The sequence below is a fragment of the Amborella trichopoda genome, chromosome 9, assembly GCF_054954075.1.
Source record: "Amborella trichopoda isolate Santa Cruz 75 chromosome 9, AtrichopodaSantaCruz75HAP2 v2.0, whole genome shotgun sequence".
Taxonomy (NCBI): domain Eukaryota; kingdom Viridiplantae; phylum Streptophyta; class Magnoliopsida; order Amborellales; family Amborellaceae; genus Amborella; species Amborella trichopoda.
In genome coordinates, this window is record NC_142344.1 from 53,330,143 (window position 1) to 53,347,534 (window position 17,392).

A 17,392-nucleotide genomic window follows, 5' to 3' on the forward strand; every position below is an offset into this window, starting at 1 on the left:
CCATATAGCGAAGCTGGTCTTATAGCTGTCCTAAAAAACTTACCCTTTAGCTTAATTGGCATGTAACGATCACATAAAAATTATGGTTGCACATCTCCACTTCGCCCACCCATATCTAATTATATGAGCAACATATTCATCAATCTCTCTATTTTATTGGATTATTGACTCAAGATATTGAAAGTGCGCTCATTTTAATTATTGAATTTTATACAATATAGATATTTATCATTTTAATCGAATGAGAGGGGTAAATTTTGATCATTATTCTTTTAATCAAATTCACCTGATACAAAATGCCCAACCCTTTTTATCTTTGAAAAATTGTTCCATGCGTCAGGGGACATTTCTACATTTGTGTCCACCAAGATATTCATAACTTAGTATTTTTATTTATTTTTATTTTTTAATTTTTTCTTCATAAATTAGTATATTTTAAATTTAAAATCTATTTAATGTCCTTAAAAAAAATAGGTCCAAAATTCCATCTAAAACGTAGATTTTTAAGAGGGGACTCGTTTCTACATGGATTCACAGAAACCATGTCCGTAATCTTATCCTAAGGACTGGAAGTGAGTTCCCGAGTAAACTTTTTTGTATGCATCGTTTGTTTCTCTCTCTCGAGTATTCTTGGATGCTCTCTCTCCCTAGGTCTCTCTCTCTCTCTCTCTCTCTCTCTCTCTCTCTCTCTCACTGATTTGGAGCTTTGAGCAGGTTCCATTTCTTGCCGCCTGGAAAAGATGACTGTTGCTTTCCAATCTACTGGTTCGCCTTGTCTGTATCCTCTTACCAGTGAATCTCAACCTTCTCTAAGGTTTGTTATCTTATGTTTCTGGGTTTTTGTGGCAATTTGTTCTCAATTGCATGCTAATTGAAAAACCCTAATAGTTTGATTACTTCCCAGTTGTAGCAGCAAGGTGTTTGTTGGATTAAGGTACCAATCATCAGGTACGCTTTTGTAGGCATTATTTTTGTGATTGTTCTTTATTTACTGTATTTGATATGAAGATAATGAGATTTTTCTTTTTTTTTTTTTCGGTCTTACAGTCTTTGTTCATTTTCTTTATACGTTGTTTTTTATTCATTCATGCATTCATTCAGTCTTTTCTATTAATTAGATGGGGATGAAACTCGATCATAATGTTTCTCATGTTTATTGAATTTTTGAGCTCTGTGTTTCTATCAACATGAATCCATTCTTAATTACATTATATGTTACCAGAATTTTTCATCACGCTTGTTAGGAATTGAATCCCTTTTTGACAGGGAAATATCTATCATTTCAAAGGAACCAGGCAGCATTTTCTTGTTATCGCTCGATAGTGAATTTCACGCTATTAATACTGCATTTTATTGCTTTTTTGCATAGAATGAATTAGCACGGAGCAAATTTCTACCTCATAATGGAATAAGAAAGGTTTAAAAGCAAACTCCTTGTACAAAGAATAAAATAATGGACAGGGATTACTTTTGGATGCTTGGCTGCAATTTTAGGACTTTTTATATATGCATGTCCAGTTAAGATTACTTTCTTGGTGGATGTTTCAATGGATTATGCTTCCAAGTTTCAAGTAAGACATGGTGATCAAATGTCAAAAAAAATGTATTGATCAAGGTAGTTCCTCTTCATCAACTGCTGTGATCTAATTAGTGTATGGTTCTGTATCATAAAGTTAACCATTTTCATGGGATCGTGATACAATAACAGAAGGGACTCCAAGGGTGAAAGTTTATTAGTCATTAGAAAAGTTCCTTTTGAGAGGGGGGACATCCTGTTTTGGGGTATTTTGTCTCAAATTTAAAAAATCCGGACTAAAAAAGTCGTGATGTCTAGCCAAATAAATTCCCATCACAATAACTACAGGTATACTGCAGGGACCATCGAAAATAGCTACAATGGTAAAAACCGGCCTCTGAATAAATCCTAAGACGAAAATCCCCTTAACATGATAAAAGAAAGCTCCTTGCCACAAAAGATAAAGATATCAGCCCAATCATGTCCAAATCAGCAATCAGCCGGCCAGATGGAGGCACGGTCAAACTCTTGTCAAACTAGCCCAAAATGGTAATATGACCTTTCAATTTTTAATCCAAATCGCACCGAGGTTACCTGTAAAAAATCAGGCCAATCCGAGGCCGGATGACCAATATATGGTCGACAAAGCTCAACCATCCATGTCACAACATTGATATCAGGCCAATTTACAAATGAATTGATGGCAACTAATAAGGACTGCTACTTCCTACAATCACTTAGCCAACTTCCTAATCTGTTCCCACTCTAAGACTAATGACTACTAGTAGCGATCCCCTCCCAACAAAGCAATCAAAGCAACTTTATGCAATAACAGTTTGCAACAAATCATTTATTGATGGACTATGATATTTATTTTCTTGTGTTGTTTCGCAATTACTGTGAACATACATATTTGGGTAATTGTTATTTAAAGCAATCTTGAAAGTGCTAAATGCTGCTAGTTTGTGCAGGACCTCTTTTTGTTAGAAAATCCACCTTGGCTGTTGAATTTCATGAGAGAGTTCAGCAGAGCCTCAATTCAAGGTACTCCAATCATGTTCGATGATTAAAATGATTGCCAGCTGATGTATTGTTGTTGCCAGTGTTTTAAAACCCGGATCGGCTGAATGAACCGGCCATCTGGGAACCTGATCCAGATTGAACATTTGACTGATTCTTCCAGGCGAGAATCGATCAATAAAAAAAAAAAAACCAAAAACTGGAATATCATGATTATACATATAATTTGATCTTCCCTTTTATTACATTCAGCTAGTGATAGTGACATGGTGGACACCATGTTGTCGGGAAAGTTGGAGAAGGCTTTGACTCCCATGGAAGCATTATTATGTGGTCCTATTTTCTGTGGCCTTCTTCTATCTAATGATCATGCCGCCACCTACCCTTCCTGCTTCGCTAAAGCTTGGCTCTTCTTCATTCCACCCAAGATTCAAGTCGTTTGCTGGATTGCCCTTTATGAAAGAGCCTTAACCGTCGATCAACTCTAGAGAATGGGCCTCCCATTAGCCAATAAATGTGCCATGTGTTTCGAAACTGAAGAAACCAACAAACATCTCTTCCAAGCACTGTGACATTGCTTCAGCCCTATGGAGCGACCTACTCCGTCTGTTCAATTGGTCCCGGGTGACCCCCCTTCAGCACCCTGTAGCCTAGGTCAGGCTATTTCCTTTGGAAGGCTTCAATAGTCGCCACATTGGGATATTTGGCTCGAACGGAACAACATAATTTCAGGGTGGAGAGAGCCACAATCCCTACATTGATTAACAGAGTCAGAACCCTCATCTCCTCTTGTCCCAAAAATCACAAGCTTTTAAGAGATTTCTCCTATACTGATTTCCATCACAATTGGCAGGCCCTTTTGAACTTTGAACTTGAGACCCATAAGGATCTCACGTGTATCTATGTGGAGACCTCCCAAATGTGGCCAAACTAAGCTAAACTTTGACGGTTGCTTTCTGCGCAACCCAGGACCATCCTGCATTGGGGGCATGTTTAGAAACATCAATGACACTGTCCTTCTCTCTTTCTCCCTCCTTATTGGTTTTACGGATTGTCCCGCTGCGGAGGCTCTTGCCCTCCTAGAGGGCCTTTGAAAATTCAATCCCAGCTGGAGTTTGGAATTGGTAGCCAAGTGTGAATCCAGAAATTTCATTGCTTGAGCTTCTAGCTCTGCACCCTGCCTTTGGAGACTCGACCGTATCTTCAATGAGATTTCATAGATATGCAGGATACGTGCATCACTTGGAGGCATACCCAGGGGAAAAGCCAATGCGGCTGCCGACGCTCTAGCTAGGGAAGGAGCAAGATTTAGCTCCACCACGGGGATTCTTGGCAATTTTTTGAGCATGTGGTCCCCATTCTTGTTATCTTCTTTTCACTGATCTTGTGTAGAGCATTTTTTGGGCCCTAAATGGGTTTTTGTACAGGGCACCTACAACCTGGGTTGTCTATTTTTGTATATGCTCATGGTTGTAAATCTCTTTATTACTTAATACAACAGTCAACATATTCAAAAAAGAAAAGAAAAAGAGGATCGAGGACAAAAAAAGGAGGCAAAAGTGTCGCAAACCATGGGAATTGAACCACACTTTTTGAATGATAAGAGTCAGCTCTTAACACATAAAACTTTAGGTATTTTATGTACAAAAATGCATGATAAGAGTAAGCTCTTAACACATAAAACTTTAGTCATTTTATGTACAAAAATGCAAGACACCCCCTATTTACAGTGTTGATAGGATACCGAGTGTTGTTGAGTGTCAACAAGTGTCGGGGGTTGTGCGTCATGTGTGGACACATGTCCATACGTGACACCAGCCTCCATTGTGAGTGTTGGAGTAACAATGGCCTGAAGGACAATTTTTAAGACAATGTGCCACTTGGTATCACAATTTTTTTATAAGACTGTCGAATCTGCAATAAGAATTTTTCATCAATTTGAATATAATTTGTGTGATTTCCTAGACATAAATGTGGACAAACTTGTCAAGCTGTTCTCCTTTGTTGGCATTTTGTCCAGCTGTTCTCCTTTGTTGGCATGGCACAAAGAAGCTTATTTCATCCCCCAAGGCTCCTATATAAATTTGTGGAAGATCAGATGGAAAGATAATTCCTATGTTCACTGTGGAGTTTTTGTGTGGTGACTTTTTTCTTCCATGTGTATTTTCCAGAAAAGATCTTTAAGAGAGAAAAAATACTACTCAAATGCTGCCTTGTTACTTTGCTATTAATGTACTTTTGTATTTTTATTCAAATTGATATTCCATTTGTAAACGACTCTCTCTCTCTCTCCAGACTCTCAAACAAGAAAGCAACCCGTGCACGTGTCAGTATGATGCCCATTGGAACACCGAGAGTGCCTTATAGAACTCCTGGTGAAGGAACTTGGCAGTGGGTTGATCTATGGAATGCTCTTGTAAGTGGCCTACAATTCTCCTAGCTTGTTTGAATGAGATGCAAACAGGGAAGCTCCTTGAGCTGCCCATCTTTATTTAATGAAATGTGATACTTATAGAACTGTTGACTTGCAGTATAGGGAGCGGGTGATATTCATTGGGCAACATATTGATGAGGAATTTAGCAATCAGATACTGGCCACAATGCTTTACCTGGATAGCATGGATTCTTCCAAGAAGATGTATTTGTATATTAATGGTCCAGGTGGTGATGTGAGTTATTCTTCTGTTTTCTGGCTCACTGTTTCCCTTTATCTGAAGTATCACTATATTTATCGAGTTCTTTTTATCAAACTTGTCCTTTACATTGTGCCTTGCTGTTTTCGATGTATTAAGAGTATTCGTTTGCAGCTTACCCCAAGCATGTCTATCTATGACACTATGCAAAGCTTGCAAAGCCCCATTGGAACGCAGTGTGTGGGCTATGCTTATAACCTTGCAGCATTTCTTCTTGCAGCGGGAGACAAGGTTTGACACATGCACATTCCTTGCACAATTCCTTGCATGTGATTCATCAAATTCTCTGTGTAGGATGCCCTTTTTTTGGGTCATGAATTTCGTTTTGCTTTATCAATCTCTATGAATTTTAAATTTGATTTTAATAATTATTTATTGTGTTTGTGTCTTATAAAGGGAAGCCGTCTTGCCATGCCCCTTTCAAGGATGGCATTGCAGTCCCCTGCTGGGGCAGCTCGTGGTCAGGTAATGAAGTAAATTGCTGTTTTCTCTAGGCATTACCTATTTTAAGTAGATTGTATATCATTCACTGGAAATTGTAAATTTATGGATTGTCTTTAATATTGCTTTGTCAGGCTGATGATATTAAGAATGAGGCTGATGAGCTATTGAGAATTAGAGATTACTTGTTTCACGAGTTATCTTTGAAAACTGGACAGCCTATTGAAAAAGTATGGTTCTACTGAATTTTGCATCTTGCTGACTATTTATTTCCACATGATATTGAACATATTATTCTCCATATTTATCTTATTTCTGCAAGAAAATGGTCCATGCAGCCACCTGCCTCCTGTTTTCCTTTGCTTGTTTGAATTGTTGTTGAATTATTTATTTATTTATTTTGATTAACCATTACAACATGAAGTTCATCATCAAATTATAGCTGTCTGATCGCTTTTTTGTTTTACCACTGCATATTGGACAATAGTAACTAGTATGTAGATAACCAGATTTCTTAAGATTTTTAACTTCATCCATCTCAAGATCGACACATCTAGTATGTGCTTTGCTGAAATCATTTATCATATTTTCATGTTGTTTCGAAGTTTTTGGAAGCCTGATTTTATTCTAGGATCACTGACTAACGACTAACAAATGCATAAGCAGAACAACGTGGAGGGGAAACTTCACAAAACAGAAAAGAGAAACAATACAGATATGTGTGTGTGTGTGTGAGAGAGAGAGAGAGAGAGCAGTGAAGTATATTCTAGAAAGAGCAGTGAAGTATATTCTAGAAAGAGTAATAGAGGGAGTAAATCACAAAGGAAAATAGGGAGAAGTTGACAGATAGAAACAGAGAGAATAGAGAGAAATGGGCCAAAAAGAGAAAAAAGTTAGAGAGAAAGAGAAGGGGGGTGTGTGGTGGGGGGCGGGGGGGGGGGGGGAGAGACAGAATAGAAATGGAGGGAGAGAGAGAAAATAGGCAAAGGGACTACACAGTCCACCTGGTAGCGAAGCACGGGGCCAGGACAAGCAGCTGAAGATAGCTCAAGGGAAGACAGCTACTGGTTGTCACATTGAGGAAGTTTTTCTTCTAAGACATTCAGCTTATTAAATTTCAAGTCTTAAAGCAGAATTTGGGACAGTGCATAAAATAGTCAAGAATGAAATTCTAGGGCCACTTCGATGACATGACTTGAGATATGCTGTACAGGTTTGTCGGTGAAAAGATTCAACCAAGTTTGTTTGGAGACCAGTTCAATACTGTCCATCTTCCCATTCGTCATTGGACCATGTTCTTGATTGTTGCAATTGTGATACTATATTGTTATAGATTGATCGATCTTCTCTTCCTTTCGGGTACATGTATGAGCTGTATGCAACATGTATGAGCTATCTGTTGCATACAGCTAGCAGTACATGATGACCCTATGTATCTCTGTTATTACTTTTTGGTCTCTCTAATTAAATGGGAAAATGCACCGCTGAATTCAATTTGTTTTATTGTTGCATTCAGCGATAGTTGCAACTGATTTCAATTGATGGGTCTGTATCTGTCTATAGTACTCCACTTCTGCAAAATGACACTAAGAGTTTATTTCACATGCCATATATAAGAAACATATATTTATTTATTGTCAAATGATCAATTTCGAACAAGTTACTTCAAATTTGAGAGTTACAAATGTATTCTTTGATTATGACAAACAGGCTTGTGGATTTCTTTTGGAATTCCTATAAAAAGATTTGGTTTTTAAGGCTCTGAGCATTCTCTCTCTCTCTCTCATATGAATGTGGATTATGCAGATTAACAAAGATCTTAGTCGGATGAAGCGTTTTACCTCTCAAGAAGCCCTGGAATATGGTCTCATTGATCGCATATTGAGGCCGCCACGTGTAAAGGCTGATGCACCACGCAAGGAGCAGGCTGGGTCAGGCCTTGGATAAAATCCTTTTGACTTGACTCTGTAAAAGTATGTTCCTTATATCACTTGTCCATTACCCATTTCTATTAAGAAGAGATCACATTTTGGTTGAAAATGATGTGTGAAAATTGAGCAGCAATTTGGTTCAGTGTTGGAAAGTAAAGAAAAAGGCCAGTTTCAAAAAGGAAAAGGTCTTGGAGAAGGTTAAACATTTGTAGTTAATTCAAGAATTTCAATGGGTCATGGAGAAGGTTAAGCATTTTTACTTAATTCAAGAACTTCACCTGATTCTTTGAAAGAGGAATTTAAAAGCTGATATTTCAAAGATGGTCCTAGTTGAGTTTTAGGGTGCTTCTTTTGTGAAGTATCGTTTGATGTCTTGTGTTCAGGGGGCATATTAATGAATGGTGTCTGAACTGATACCCCTGATGTTTGCTTTATTTGAATTTACGGTTTGGATTTAGTTGGTGGGATGTGGCTTGCATCTAAAACTCTAGGGATTACGCTAGCTGATGGTCATGGAGAGACGATACTTTTGAAGAGAAATCAATGGGATGTTATAGTGAGATCAATGTCAACGGCAACATGAAAAGTAAGAAACAAATGTAATTAAGCTTGATTGACTGATATTTTCAAACCAACTTAAACAGGGTGATTGATTGATGTTTTCAAACCAACTTAAACAGGGTTTAAGGAGTGTGGGTTCTAACGTTGAAGAATTGAGGGGTATCCTGTGTTTGATCAGAATAGATGGGTAATTTGATCAAAGTTGCTATGTTTATTAGTTAGGGTAGTTTTTTAAGTTAAGTTCAAATGTCTTGCCCAAGTACACTGAAAAATTGTGTTTATTGGGTGTGTTTATGATGCCTATCACCAACAGACTTCATGCTTTGCGCCAACATATTGGTGACATGGATCTGACTTTTTCAACCACTCCCAGCTGCTCCATTGTCGCTATACGAAATGAACATTAAAAGTGATTCTAACCTTCATAAAAAGAACAACTTTTTTCCGTATCGAAATTTTTTATCAAGAGGCGAAACACTTCTCCTGTGAGTCATGTTAATTGACAACTTGCAGTTTTTTTATTGATTTTTTATCCTTTTTACGAGAAATTTACTTTTCTGAGATCCTTGAGTGATACCCTATCAGTCTTACCTAAAAGGCAGATAATTTTTGGGCTTTGTTGTCCTTAGAAGGTTCTTAAGAGTCAACTTTATGAGTTATTTGATGAGTACTTCTGTCGGCCTAATTTTATCTTTGCTGTATATTCGCCGTAGACATGATTGCATTACAATAGTCTACATCAAGGGTGTCTAATGCTTTGAAGACAATGGAAGCATCTTTTGGCTCTGGGTTAAGTTGAAGAGCAATCACCTTGTTTTAAAATATGAAGTTTTTTTTCCTGTGTTTGCTATTCTGAAGAGTATAGTTCATAGTGCAATTCTGGCTTACCACTATTTCATTGATGTTGTTTAAGAGTGGGTTTGGCTTCTCAATCATTTTCACTCAGTTGCAACTTCATGTCTTAAATTTTGGGCAATCTTGATTCCTGAGACCCAAAAATCTCATTCTGACCTCAGTTAACTTATGAAACTTGGACACTCAACTGTAAACAAGATTCTCAGTTGTCTCAATGGTCATTCGGCATCATTCCTGAGGAGTGGCATTAGTCTTGAGAAGATTTTTGGACTCGAAATTCCCCGCTATTTTTTGTGGCAGTAACTTGAGATTTCTCAGTTCTAGCCTCCCCCCCCTTTTTTTTTTTTGGTACTTTATTCTTGCTTGGGCCAAAACTTGTATGGAATTACATTCCTTGTTAGTGGTAGATATTAGAAAAGAAAATGATGAATAAGCATTTCATCAAAGTAGAAACAATATTGAAGGTCCAAGGATGCCCTATCTGTCCTTCCAAACCATCACCTTTGATAGAGCCTCTGGCTTGAACGACCCTTTTCTGAAGCAGAAATTGTGAAGGCCATAACAGACTTAGGGCAAGACAGAGCCTTGGGACCAGATTGCTTCCCAATAGCCGTGTTCAAACACTTCTAGGAGACCATGCGCCCTGATTTTATTGCTTTCTTCCGTGAGGTTCATGAGAGGGGCATCGTGCACAAGGCCATGAATGCAACTTTCATTGCACTCATTCCCAAAATTGAAGGGGCCGAGTAAATCAAGTACTTCCGACCCATCAGCCTCATTAAATAGCTCTTACAAGGTGCTATCCAAGGTGTTGGCTACTTGATTGAGAGAGGTGATGGGTTTTGTCATCTCTCAAAACCAAAGTGCTTTTGTCAAAGACTGGCAGATTCTTGATGGGGCTCTTATAGCTCATGAATGTATCCATTCTCGCCACCTTGCAAAGGTCTCGGGGTTGGTTGTCAAACTTGACTGGGAGAAAGCATACGACCATGTGGATTGGGATGTCTTGGATGAAACTCTTAGGCGAATGGGTTTTGGTCAAAAATGGAGATCATGGATAAGGAATTGTATTTCAAAGTGCCCAATTCTCAATTTTGATCAATGGATTCGCCAAAGGTTTTTTCTCATCCTCTAGAGGTCTTTGCCAAGGAGACCCCCTATCTCCTTTCCTCTTTGCTATAGCTGCCAAAGTTTTCAGCCGGTCCCTTGAAAGAATTTACATCCATGGCATGTTGGATGGCTTCAAAGTTGGCAACGGGAGTCTCGCCATCTCCCACCTCCAATATGCCGATGACACTTTGGTTTTCGGTGATGCCTCGGAACCACAAGTCCAATCTCTACTCTTATCCTCTCAAAGAATTCCAGCTAGCCACAGGTTTCAAAGTGAATTTGAACAAAAGCAAGATGATGGGGGGTGGCTTTGGAAGCTCACCACACAGTTTGCACAGTTGTGGGGGTGCGGGGTAGAATCTTTGCCGACCTTCTATCTCGGCCTACCCCTTTGCTTAGGAAAACCGAAGAAAAACCTTTGGGGACACATCATTGACAAGTTCGACCGACGTTTTGCTGGTTGGGAGGGTCGTTATCTCACTTCCTTTGGGAGAATAACGCTCATTAAGGCAACCTTATTAAACGTCTCCATCTTCCAAATGTCTGTTTTCCACATCCTGGCCTTGATTGCGGCCCGACTAGAATAGTTAATGAGGAATTTTCTTAATGAGGAATTTTCTTTGGTCGGGGAAGGCTCGGCCAACAAATACCATTTAGTTGCATGGGAGAAGGTATGCAGGCCGAAAAGCTCGGGTGGCCTGGGCATCCGGAGTTTGAGAGGCTCCAATTCTGCTCTCTTATCCAAATGGTGGTGGCGCCTTTTCTCTCAAGAGGGTCATCTTTGGCAAGATGTCCTATCCTGAAAATATCGCATCAATTTTTCTAGATGGATGCCCACTTTCACAGTTAATAGCCTCTTTTCTGGTTTTTGGCGCTCCATTAACTGCTGCTATGAACTTTTCAAGGCCAACGCATCAAATCCTCCCTAGAGCTGGTATAGAACTCTTTTTTGGAATGACCTTTGGGTAGGTCACACCCCTCGAGGGACTCTTTCCTCGACCTTTTCCTCCTTGCTACAAATAGAGAAGCTTCTGTCCTTGACTACTTTCCCCAATCTAGCCACCCTCGCGCTTGGACACCCATTTTCAGATGCTTTTTAAGTGACCAAGAATTAGGGTCGTTCCACCAACTCCATGCCCTTTTGCAACCCACTTATCTCCCTTTCACAAGCGAAGATAGACTCATCTGGAAACCCAGTTCTTCAGGCAGTTTCTCTGTGGCCTCTTGCTATATGGTCTCAGCATCATCTCGTAACCCCCCTGGCCTTTCCCTCTTGCGGCCAAAGCATGGTCCACGTTCGTTCCACGAAAATTGCAGGTGTTTAACTGGCTTACCATCTATCAAAGGGTGCTCACAGTGGATCAGCTGCTAAGGCCTGGTGTACCACTCCCTATTCGATGTCCCATGTGTTTATGTGCTGAGGAGACGAATGCGCATCTATTCCTCCACTTCCCCGTCGCACAATTCATTTGGGGGCAACTTCTTCAACTTTCTGGCTGGGTTTGGGTCACTCCACAGTCTGTCCCCGGCCTCTTTAACCTCTCTCAATTCCTCCCTTGGCCTAAACAAGGGACAATCCTCTGGAAGGCTTCGGTTTCAGCCACCCTGTGGTCCATTTGGATTGAACGAAATCACAAAATTTTCGGAAGACAGAGCTGCTAATCAGGGCAGCACAAAGAAAAAAGTGTCACCATGGTCGATTTTTGGAGCAAGAATCACAAAAGGTTCAAGGCCTACTCCTCTTCGGATTTCTGATCCAATTGGCAGGTGCTTTGCCATATCTAAATCCATTGGCTTGGCCGATAACAGCACAACAAGGCCAGTGCTTTACTCGAATGCTTACAGGCTTATAGACCTGAATGGGGCAACCAACTTGCCATTGAGGGTGACTCCAAATCTATCATCTCTTGGGCCTTGGGCTCTGCCGACCACCCCTGGAGGCTAGCCCACTTATTCGACGAGATTTTCGACATCACTAGCCAAAATCCATGTCTCCTGGACCCACATATGGCATGAAGCCAACTTCGTGGCGGACGCTTTAGCCAAAGGTGGAGCAGCACACCCCCTGGGAATGGGTCTCTCTGAGTTTTTTGTTTATAGCTTTAGTCTTGATCTTTTCCACCATGAGAATGTATAGAATTTTTGTTATCTACCTCACCTTCTTGTGACATACAACCCTATCAAGGGGTCATTTTTTTGTATATTTACTTCTTATACTCAATACCAGTAAACTTCTCTAAAAAAGAAAAACAATATTGAAGATTGGAATGAAAATGGAAAGTTTATTGCGAAATCTGAAAATTAAATGAAGGGACAGAGATTAAAAGAGTGGCAGTAAGGAATTTTTGGGAAACACGTCTTCCAGGCAAGGACATGCCTGGAAGCCTATCCCAACAATATACACCCCTATCCCAACAACATGCCAATTCCAGGAGAAGCCTATCCCTGGGACATGCATCTCCAAGTACCCATGAGGCCCCTAAAATCTGTGCAAAGTAAGTGTTCATCATAGCCCAAACGAGGGTGAATTCTCCTTGCAGTTATCTTTGCCATGGTACTTACCGCCTCGGTAAAGATTGTCATGTCAATAATTTTGTAATTAGGCTTTGAAATATCCTAAAGCCAATAGTTTCGAAGTATTAGAGAAGAGGGACATTTTCAAACCCTTTGAATATTGATCAGGCTCTGGCAGTGCAAAATTTCGGTAGGGCAAAATTTCACGCAATGGCAGTAGATGGTTTTGTTCCTGCTGACCACCCCCAAGGTAGTCTATGTGTTGTCTATGGGTTGAAACAATCTTTTGTTGAAACAACCTTTTTTGATGCTAGAAACCTAAACAATAAACCCTTAAAGAGCTTATGACACACCTCAATATAGAGGAGCTTCAACTCCAAGACCAAAAGTCAGAGAGAGGTCTGACTAGGACCCATCATGTGGAAGGAGCAGCAAAGAAGCAGAAGCACAAGGTATGAGGAACCAATATTGAAGAATGGAATATACAAAAGAAGATTGATAGAGCTCCCCAAAGCAAGGGAAAGCAAACACAAGTTGCTTACTACTGTGGTGTCAAGATCAGCCACTTCATAAATCGGTGTATGCTTCAAAATAAGCAATTGGATGAGGCTGACATGATCAAGGAGATATATGTGGCAATTGACTCGAAGATTTGTTTACTCGGAGGTGTTGCACATAGAATTATAGCTGGGTGCGTAAGGTGAAGATATGTAACCAGAGTTTTATGTGATTGCCGCATACCAATGGAGCAGAATGTTCGGTAGTCAAGAAACAACATACCCATAAGATGAGTGTAGTTGAGATGAGAATGTTGAGATGGATGAGTGGCAAGACAAGAAGGGAGAGAATCCGAAATGAATACAATCGAGAGAACTTAGGTGTGGCTCCAATAGGTAATAAGATGAGATAATGTAGACTTAGGTGGGCTGAGCATGTGAAGTGCAGACCCAGTACAGTACTTGCTAGGAGGTGCAAGTTGGTTCAAGTAAAAGGCTAAAAAAGGGCAAGGGGTAATCCCAAAAGGACATAGTTGAAAGTAGCAAGAATAGATATGGGACTTATGGTTTCACTAAGTGTATGATCCGTCATAGAGCAGAATGGCAGATTAGGATTTGTGTAGTGACTGTAGTCGACCCCAAATAGTTGGGAAAAAGCTCTAATGATGATTTGTTTACTCGGAGGTGAGACTAAAGACATCACCTGCAACAACAACATGTTTAATACCGACAAAATTATAGGGAATAGTATTGTGTATACATGGGAAATTTTGGTCTTGTCAAAGTACTAGGTGAAGGGATGGTAGAACTTTCGTTCATGTCTAGGAAGGTCCTCACCCTTGAAGTTGTATGTCTTACCCCGAGGTCCAAAAAAACCTTGTATCAGCCTTTTTCCTTAATTTAGGCTTGTTTTTTAAATCCGACAAGTTAATCTTGTCAAATAAAATTGTGTTTATCAGTTAGGGTTATTTTTGTAATTATACACTGAAATTGAATCTCTACAATGAAAGTTGTACCCCTCCTCAGTTTATATTCGTCTCCATCAATTGGATTAGATCATGTTAATTTTCATGCATTAAGCAAGATGTACCCTATATTTATTTCTAAATTAGGGTGACTTAATAAAGTTACTTTGTCTGATATGTGCAGAATCCAAGGTCACAAGAAAACTGTTCCCTCGGTAGAAAGAAGCTCTAGGTTATGATAGTGGATTAGACTTGTGGGAGCAAGAAGTATTTTGCTACTTTCATAGATGACTTTTCAAAATATGCTTATGTGCATTTGATGAGAATAAAAGATAAAGCTTTTGAAAAGTTTAAAGTATACAAAACTGACTATGAAAATAATTGAATTTTAAAACCAAAGTGCTTCAAAGTGACTGAGGTGGAGAAAACTAGTCTCATGAATTCATGAGGTACGGTGAAGGGAACAATATCATTTACCAAGTCACTACTTTATATGATAACACTAGAACTTTTTTACCAAAACAAAGAACCTTACACTTGTATACATTGTCAATGTCATGCTAATCAATGCCAACTTTCCAACTAATCTATGGCAAGATGATTTGTTGCGTGAAGCTTTTTGTTGAATGGAATACCATGTTCAAATTCTACGGTCACACCATTTGTACTCTGAAAAAGTTAACAAAGCCTATTTAGAGTTTTTGGAGTTATGTGGATGTCTTGCTTATGTGAGACTACGTGACTTGAGAGGCCCACAACCTTAGACCCAAGACTTTGAAATGTGTTTTTTTGGGGTATGTTAGTAACAACAGGGCCTCCAAATTCTAGACCTAGAATCCAATGTGATTGCGGAATGGGGGAGCACATATTTATTTGAAAATATTTTCCATGGTGAACAAGAGAATGAATATGTAACTGGTACGTAAGACTTGAGAAACATGACAGTCCTTAGACCTGGAACTTAGAAGTGAGAGAGCCAGGACACCAATTGATTTCATCACGCTTTTCAAACTTTCCTTTTGGAAGAAGAGCCCAGTAGCTGCCGGAAAGTTACGTCATTGTGTGATGCTCCATCATGGAAAGAAGCAATCAACATTGAGATGGATTCTATCTTGGCTAATGGGGCTTGGAAGTTGGTTGATTTGCCTCCTGATTCTAACGCTCTAAGCTAAAAGTGGATTTTCTAGAGGAAAATAGGGGAGGATGACATCATTGAGAAATTCAAGGCCCCAAACTGTTTGCTAAAGGTTTCAATAAAAAGTAAGGAATTGACTTCTTTGATACTTATGCACCAATATCTAGAATGACTTAACATCTGGGTTCTCAGTGCCTTACCTTATGTTACCATCTAGAGATGCGCCCGATGAATGTCAAGATGACATTCCTGAATGGTGAAGCAGATGAAGTGATATATATGGAGCTTGGAAGGGGGCTTATCTTGCCAGGACAAGAGAACAAAATGTGCAAATTGGTGAAGTCAAATTGACTGAAATAAGCATTAGACAATGGCAGGAAAATTTCAATGGAGTTATTCTATCTCGTGGATTCTTTGTTAGTAAATTTGATAGTTGTGTCTATGCTAAAGTTTTAGATGATGTTGTAATTGTCTCGCTTTGTAGATGACATGCATATAGTTGTAAGTAACTTATAGTTCATAGCAAAGACTAAGAATGTAGTTATCTTCTGAATGTGACATGAAGGACATGAGATTAGCTGAAGAGGCACTTGGGATCAAAATAGTGAGAAAGTTTAATGGATTTATTCTAACCCAATCTCACCATATAGAGATTTTTCTTTAGAGATTTGACGTTTTTTATCGTAGTCGAGATATGACCTCATATGATCCTCATGTTCCATGGTGAAAGAACCTGGGTAGTTCGGTGCCTCAACTAGATTGTGCTAGAGCAATGGGTTGTTTATGTACCCATGGACTACACTTGACTCGATGTTGCTAATGCTGGTAAACTCAGTGGATTTACTAGCTTAGTTGCATTAGAATGTGGTTCATAGGGTCGTGAGGTATCTCAAAAGGAACCATAGATCTTGGACTACATTATATTGGTGAACCAACTTTCCTTGAGGGGTTAATTCCCATCTCAATCCCTTCTCATATCCCTTTCATAAGAGCAGATCTGCCCCTGGCAGCTTGACTGCATCTTCCTTCCCAACCATAGGAATGGTAAGAGAGGACCCATCCACCTTTCCTTGCTACTCCGATCCTGCATTACGGCCAGTAATGCTTGATTCCCACCTCCCGCCTCTCCATCCGCAGCTGAAGAAAGAATCTCACCTGCCCCTGGAGTTGTCCCTACCATTCTACATTTCCCGGAAGAGTCAATCAGTGAGGGAGGGAATGATAGACTTAACAGCCTTCTAACTAAATTCTCTATTCTCCGAATCAATCTCCGACTGCCTTCTTGATCGACCGCTTCACCCCATTACCTGCCAGCCCCTACCTTTCATTCGATTGTCGACCCGGCAACAACCTCTAACCACTCCTCTGATAACCTCTTTCGCCTTCCCCTGCTCCCCAGTGACTCGATCAAGGGCTTATTATTATTGAAACAACTCGGTTTATCAAGCGCTAATGTATAACCTTTCAAAACTGAATTATATGAAACCCAATATACTAGTGAATGGATCTTCAGCTTAGGTGGGGGTGATGTAGCATGGAGTGGACTCGTATCTCTAGATCTACAATGGAATTATAGTTGATTGCTTTAGAGGCTACTAGTAGAGAGGCAGAATGGCTCAAGAGTTTGCTTGTCGACGAATGACTTATTCAACATCCTATATTTTCAATCTCGATGTACTGTGATTGTGAAGTTGCGTTTTACCGAGCTGTGGGTAAGATTTTAGTGGTAACCCACATATCCAATTGAGGCACAAACAATTAAAATAATTGCTTGAGAATGGAGTAATAATTGTCAGATCATATCAGGTCTAATCAGAACTACTTAATAGATCCATTAGTTGAATGTCTTGATAAGGAACCAAATCTAGAGTATAGTTTAAGGGATGGGAGTGAGGCCTACTTAAGTCGACTCACAAAGTGATGGGAACCCAACCCTGCCTGATCGACAAAATGATTTTAATTCCAATCTCAAGGCGTAGTAACGAGTTGTGGCATTGGCCATCAATATATATTGGAGGAAGTTATTATTTATTGCCTCGTCCTTGGATATGTGGTGAAAAAACTCAGAACTTGTTGGGAGGTTGAGCACTCACTCTTAATGCGCCCATCACTAGACGAAATAACCTAGGTTGGGTTTGGTGAGTTGCAAGGTCA

The 17,392-nt window shown here is 39.7% G+C and overlaps 1 protein-coding gene across 12 annotated transcripts; it reads left to right on the forward strand.

Moving 5' to 3' along the window:
• The first annotated feature begins 517 nt into the window (after window positions 1–517).
• CLP2 (CLP protease proteolytic subunit 2) lies at window positions 518–7,710 on the forward strand. Of its 12 annotated transcripts, none has more exons than XM_088846202.1 (11): window positions 518–596; window positions 715–814; window positions 905–948; window positions 2,488–2,560; window positions 4,557–4,676; window positions 4,832–4,952; window positions 5,068–5,205; window positions 5,344–5,460; window positions 5,626–5,694; window positions 5,805–5,900; window positions 7,477–7,710. In XM_088846202.1, exons 6-11 carry the CDS (start codon window positions 4,869–4,871, stop codon window positions 7,615–7,617), a joined length of 645 nt encoding a protein of 214 aa, XP_088702328.1. In that variant the 5' UTR covers window positions 518–596; window positions 715–814; window positions 905–948; window positions 2,488–2,560; window positions 4,557–4,676; window positions 4,832–4,868; the 3' UTR covers window positions 7,618–7,710. The 12 variants fall into 12 exon arrangements, with proteins under 12 accessions (XP_088702328.1, XP_088702327.1, XP_020527536.1 ...); XM_088846201.1 differs by having other exon boundaries at window positions 518–572; XM_020671877.2 differs by lacking the exon at window positions 4,557–4,676 and having other exon boundaries at window positions 518–651.
• The last annotated feature ends 9,682 nt before the right edge of the window (window positions 7,711–17,392 follow it).

Bases quoted from the DNA above. Each gene is read 5' to 3' on its own strand.
- CLP2 (XM_020671877.2), top strand. From the start codon at position 741: ATGACTGTTGCTTTCCAATCTACTGGTTCGCCTTGTCTGTATCCTCTT. The intron at 815-904 runs GTTTGTTATCTT...ATTACTTCCCAG, and splicing joins GAATCTCAACCTTCTCTAAG to TTGTAGCAGCAAGGTGTTTG. The intron at 4,953-5,067 runs GTAAGTGGCCTA...GTTGACTTGCAG, and splicing joins TTGATCTATGGAATGCTCTT to TATAGGGAGCGGGTGATATT.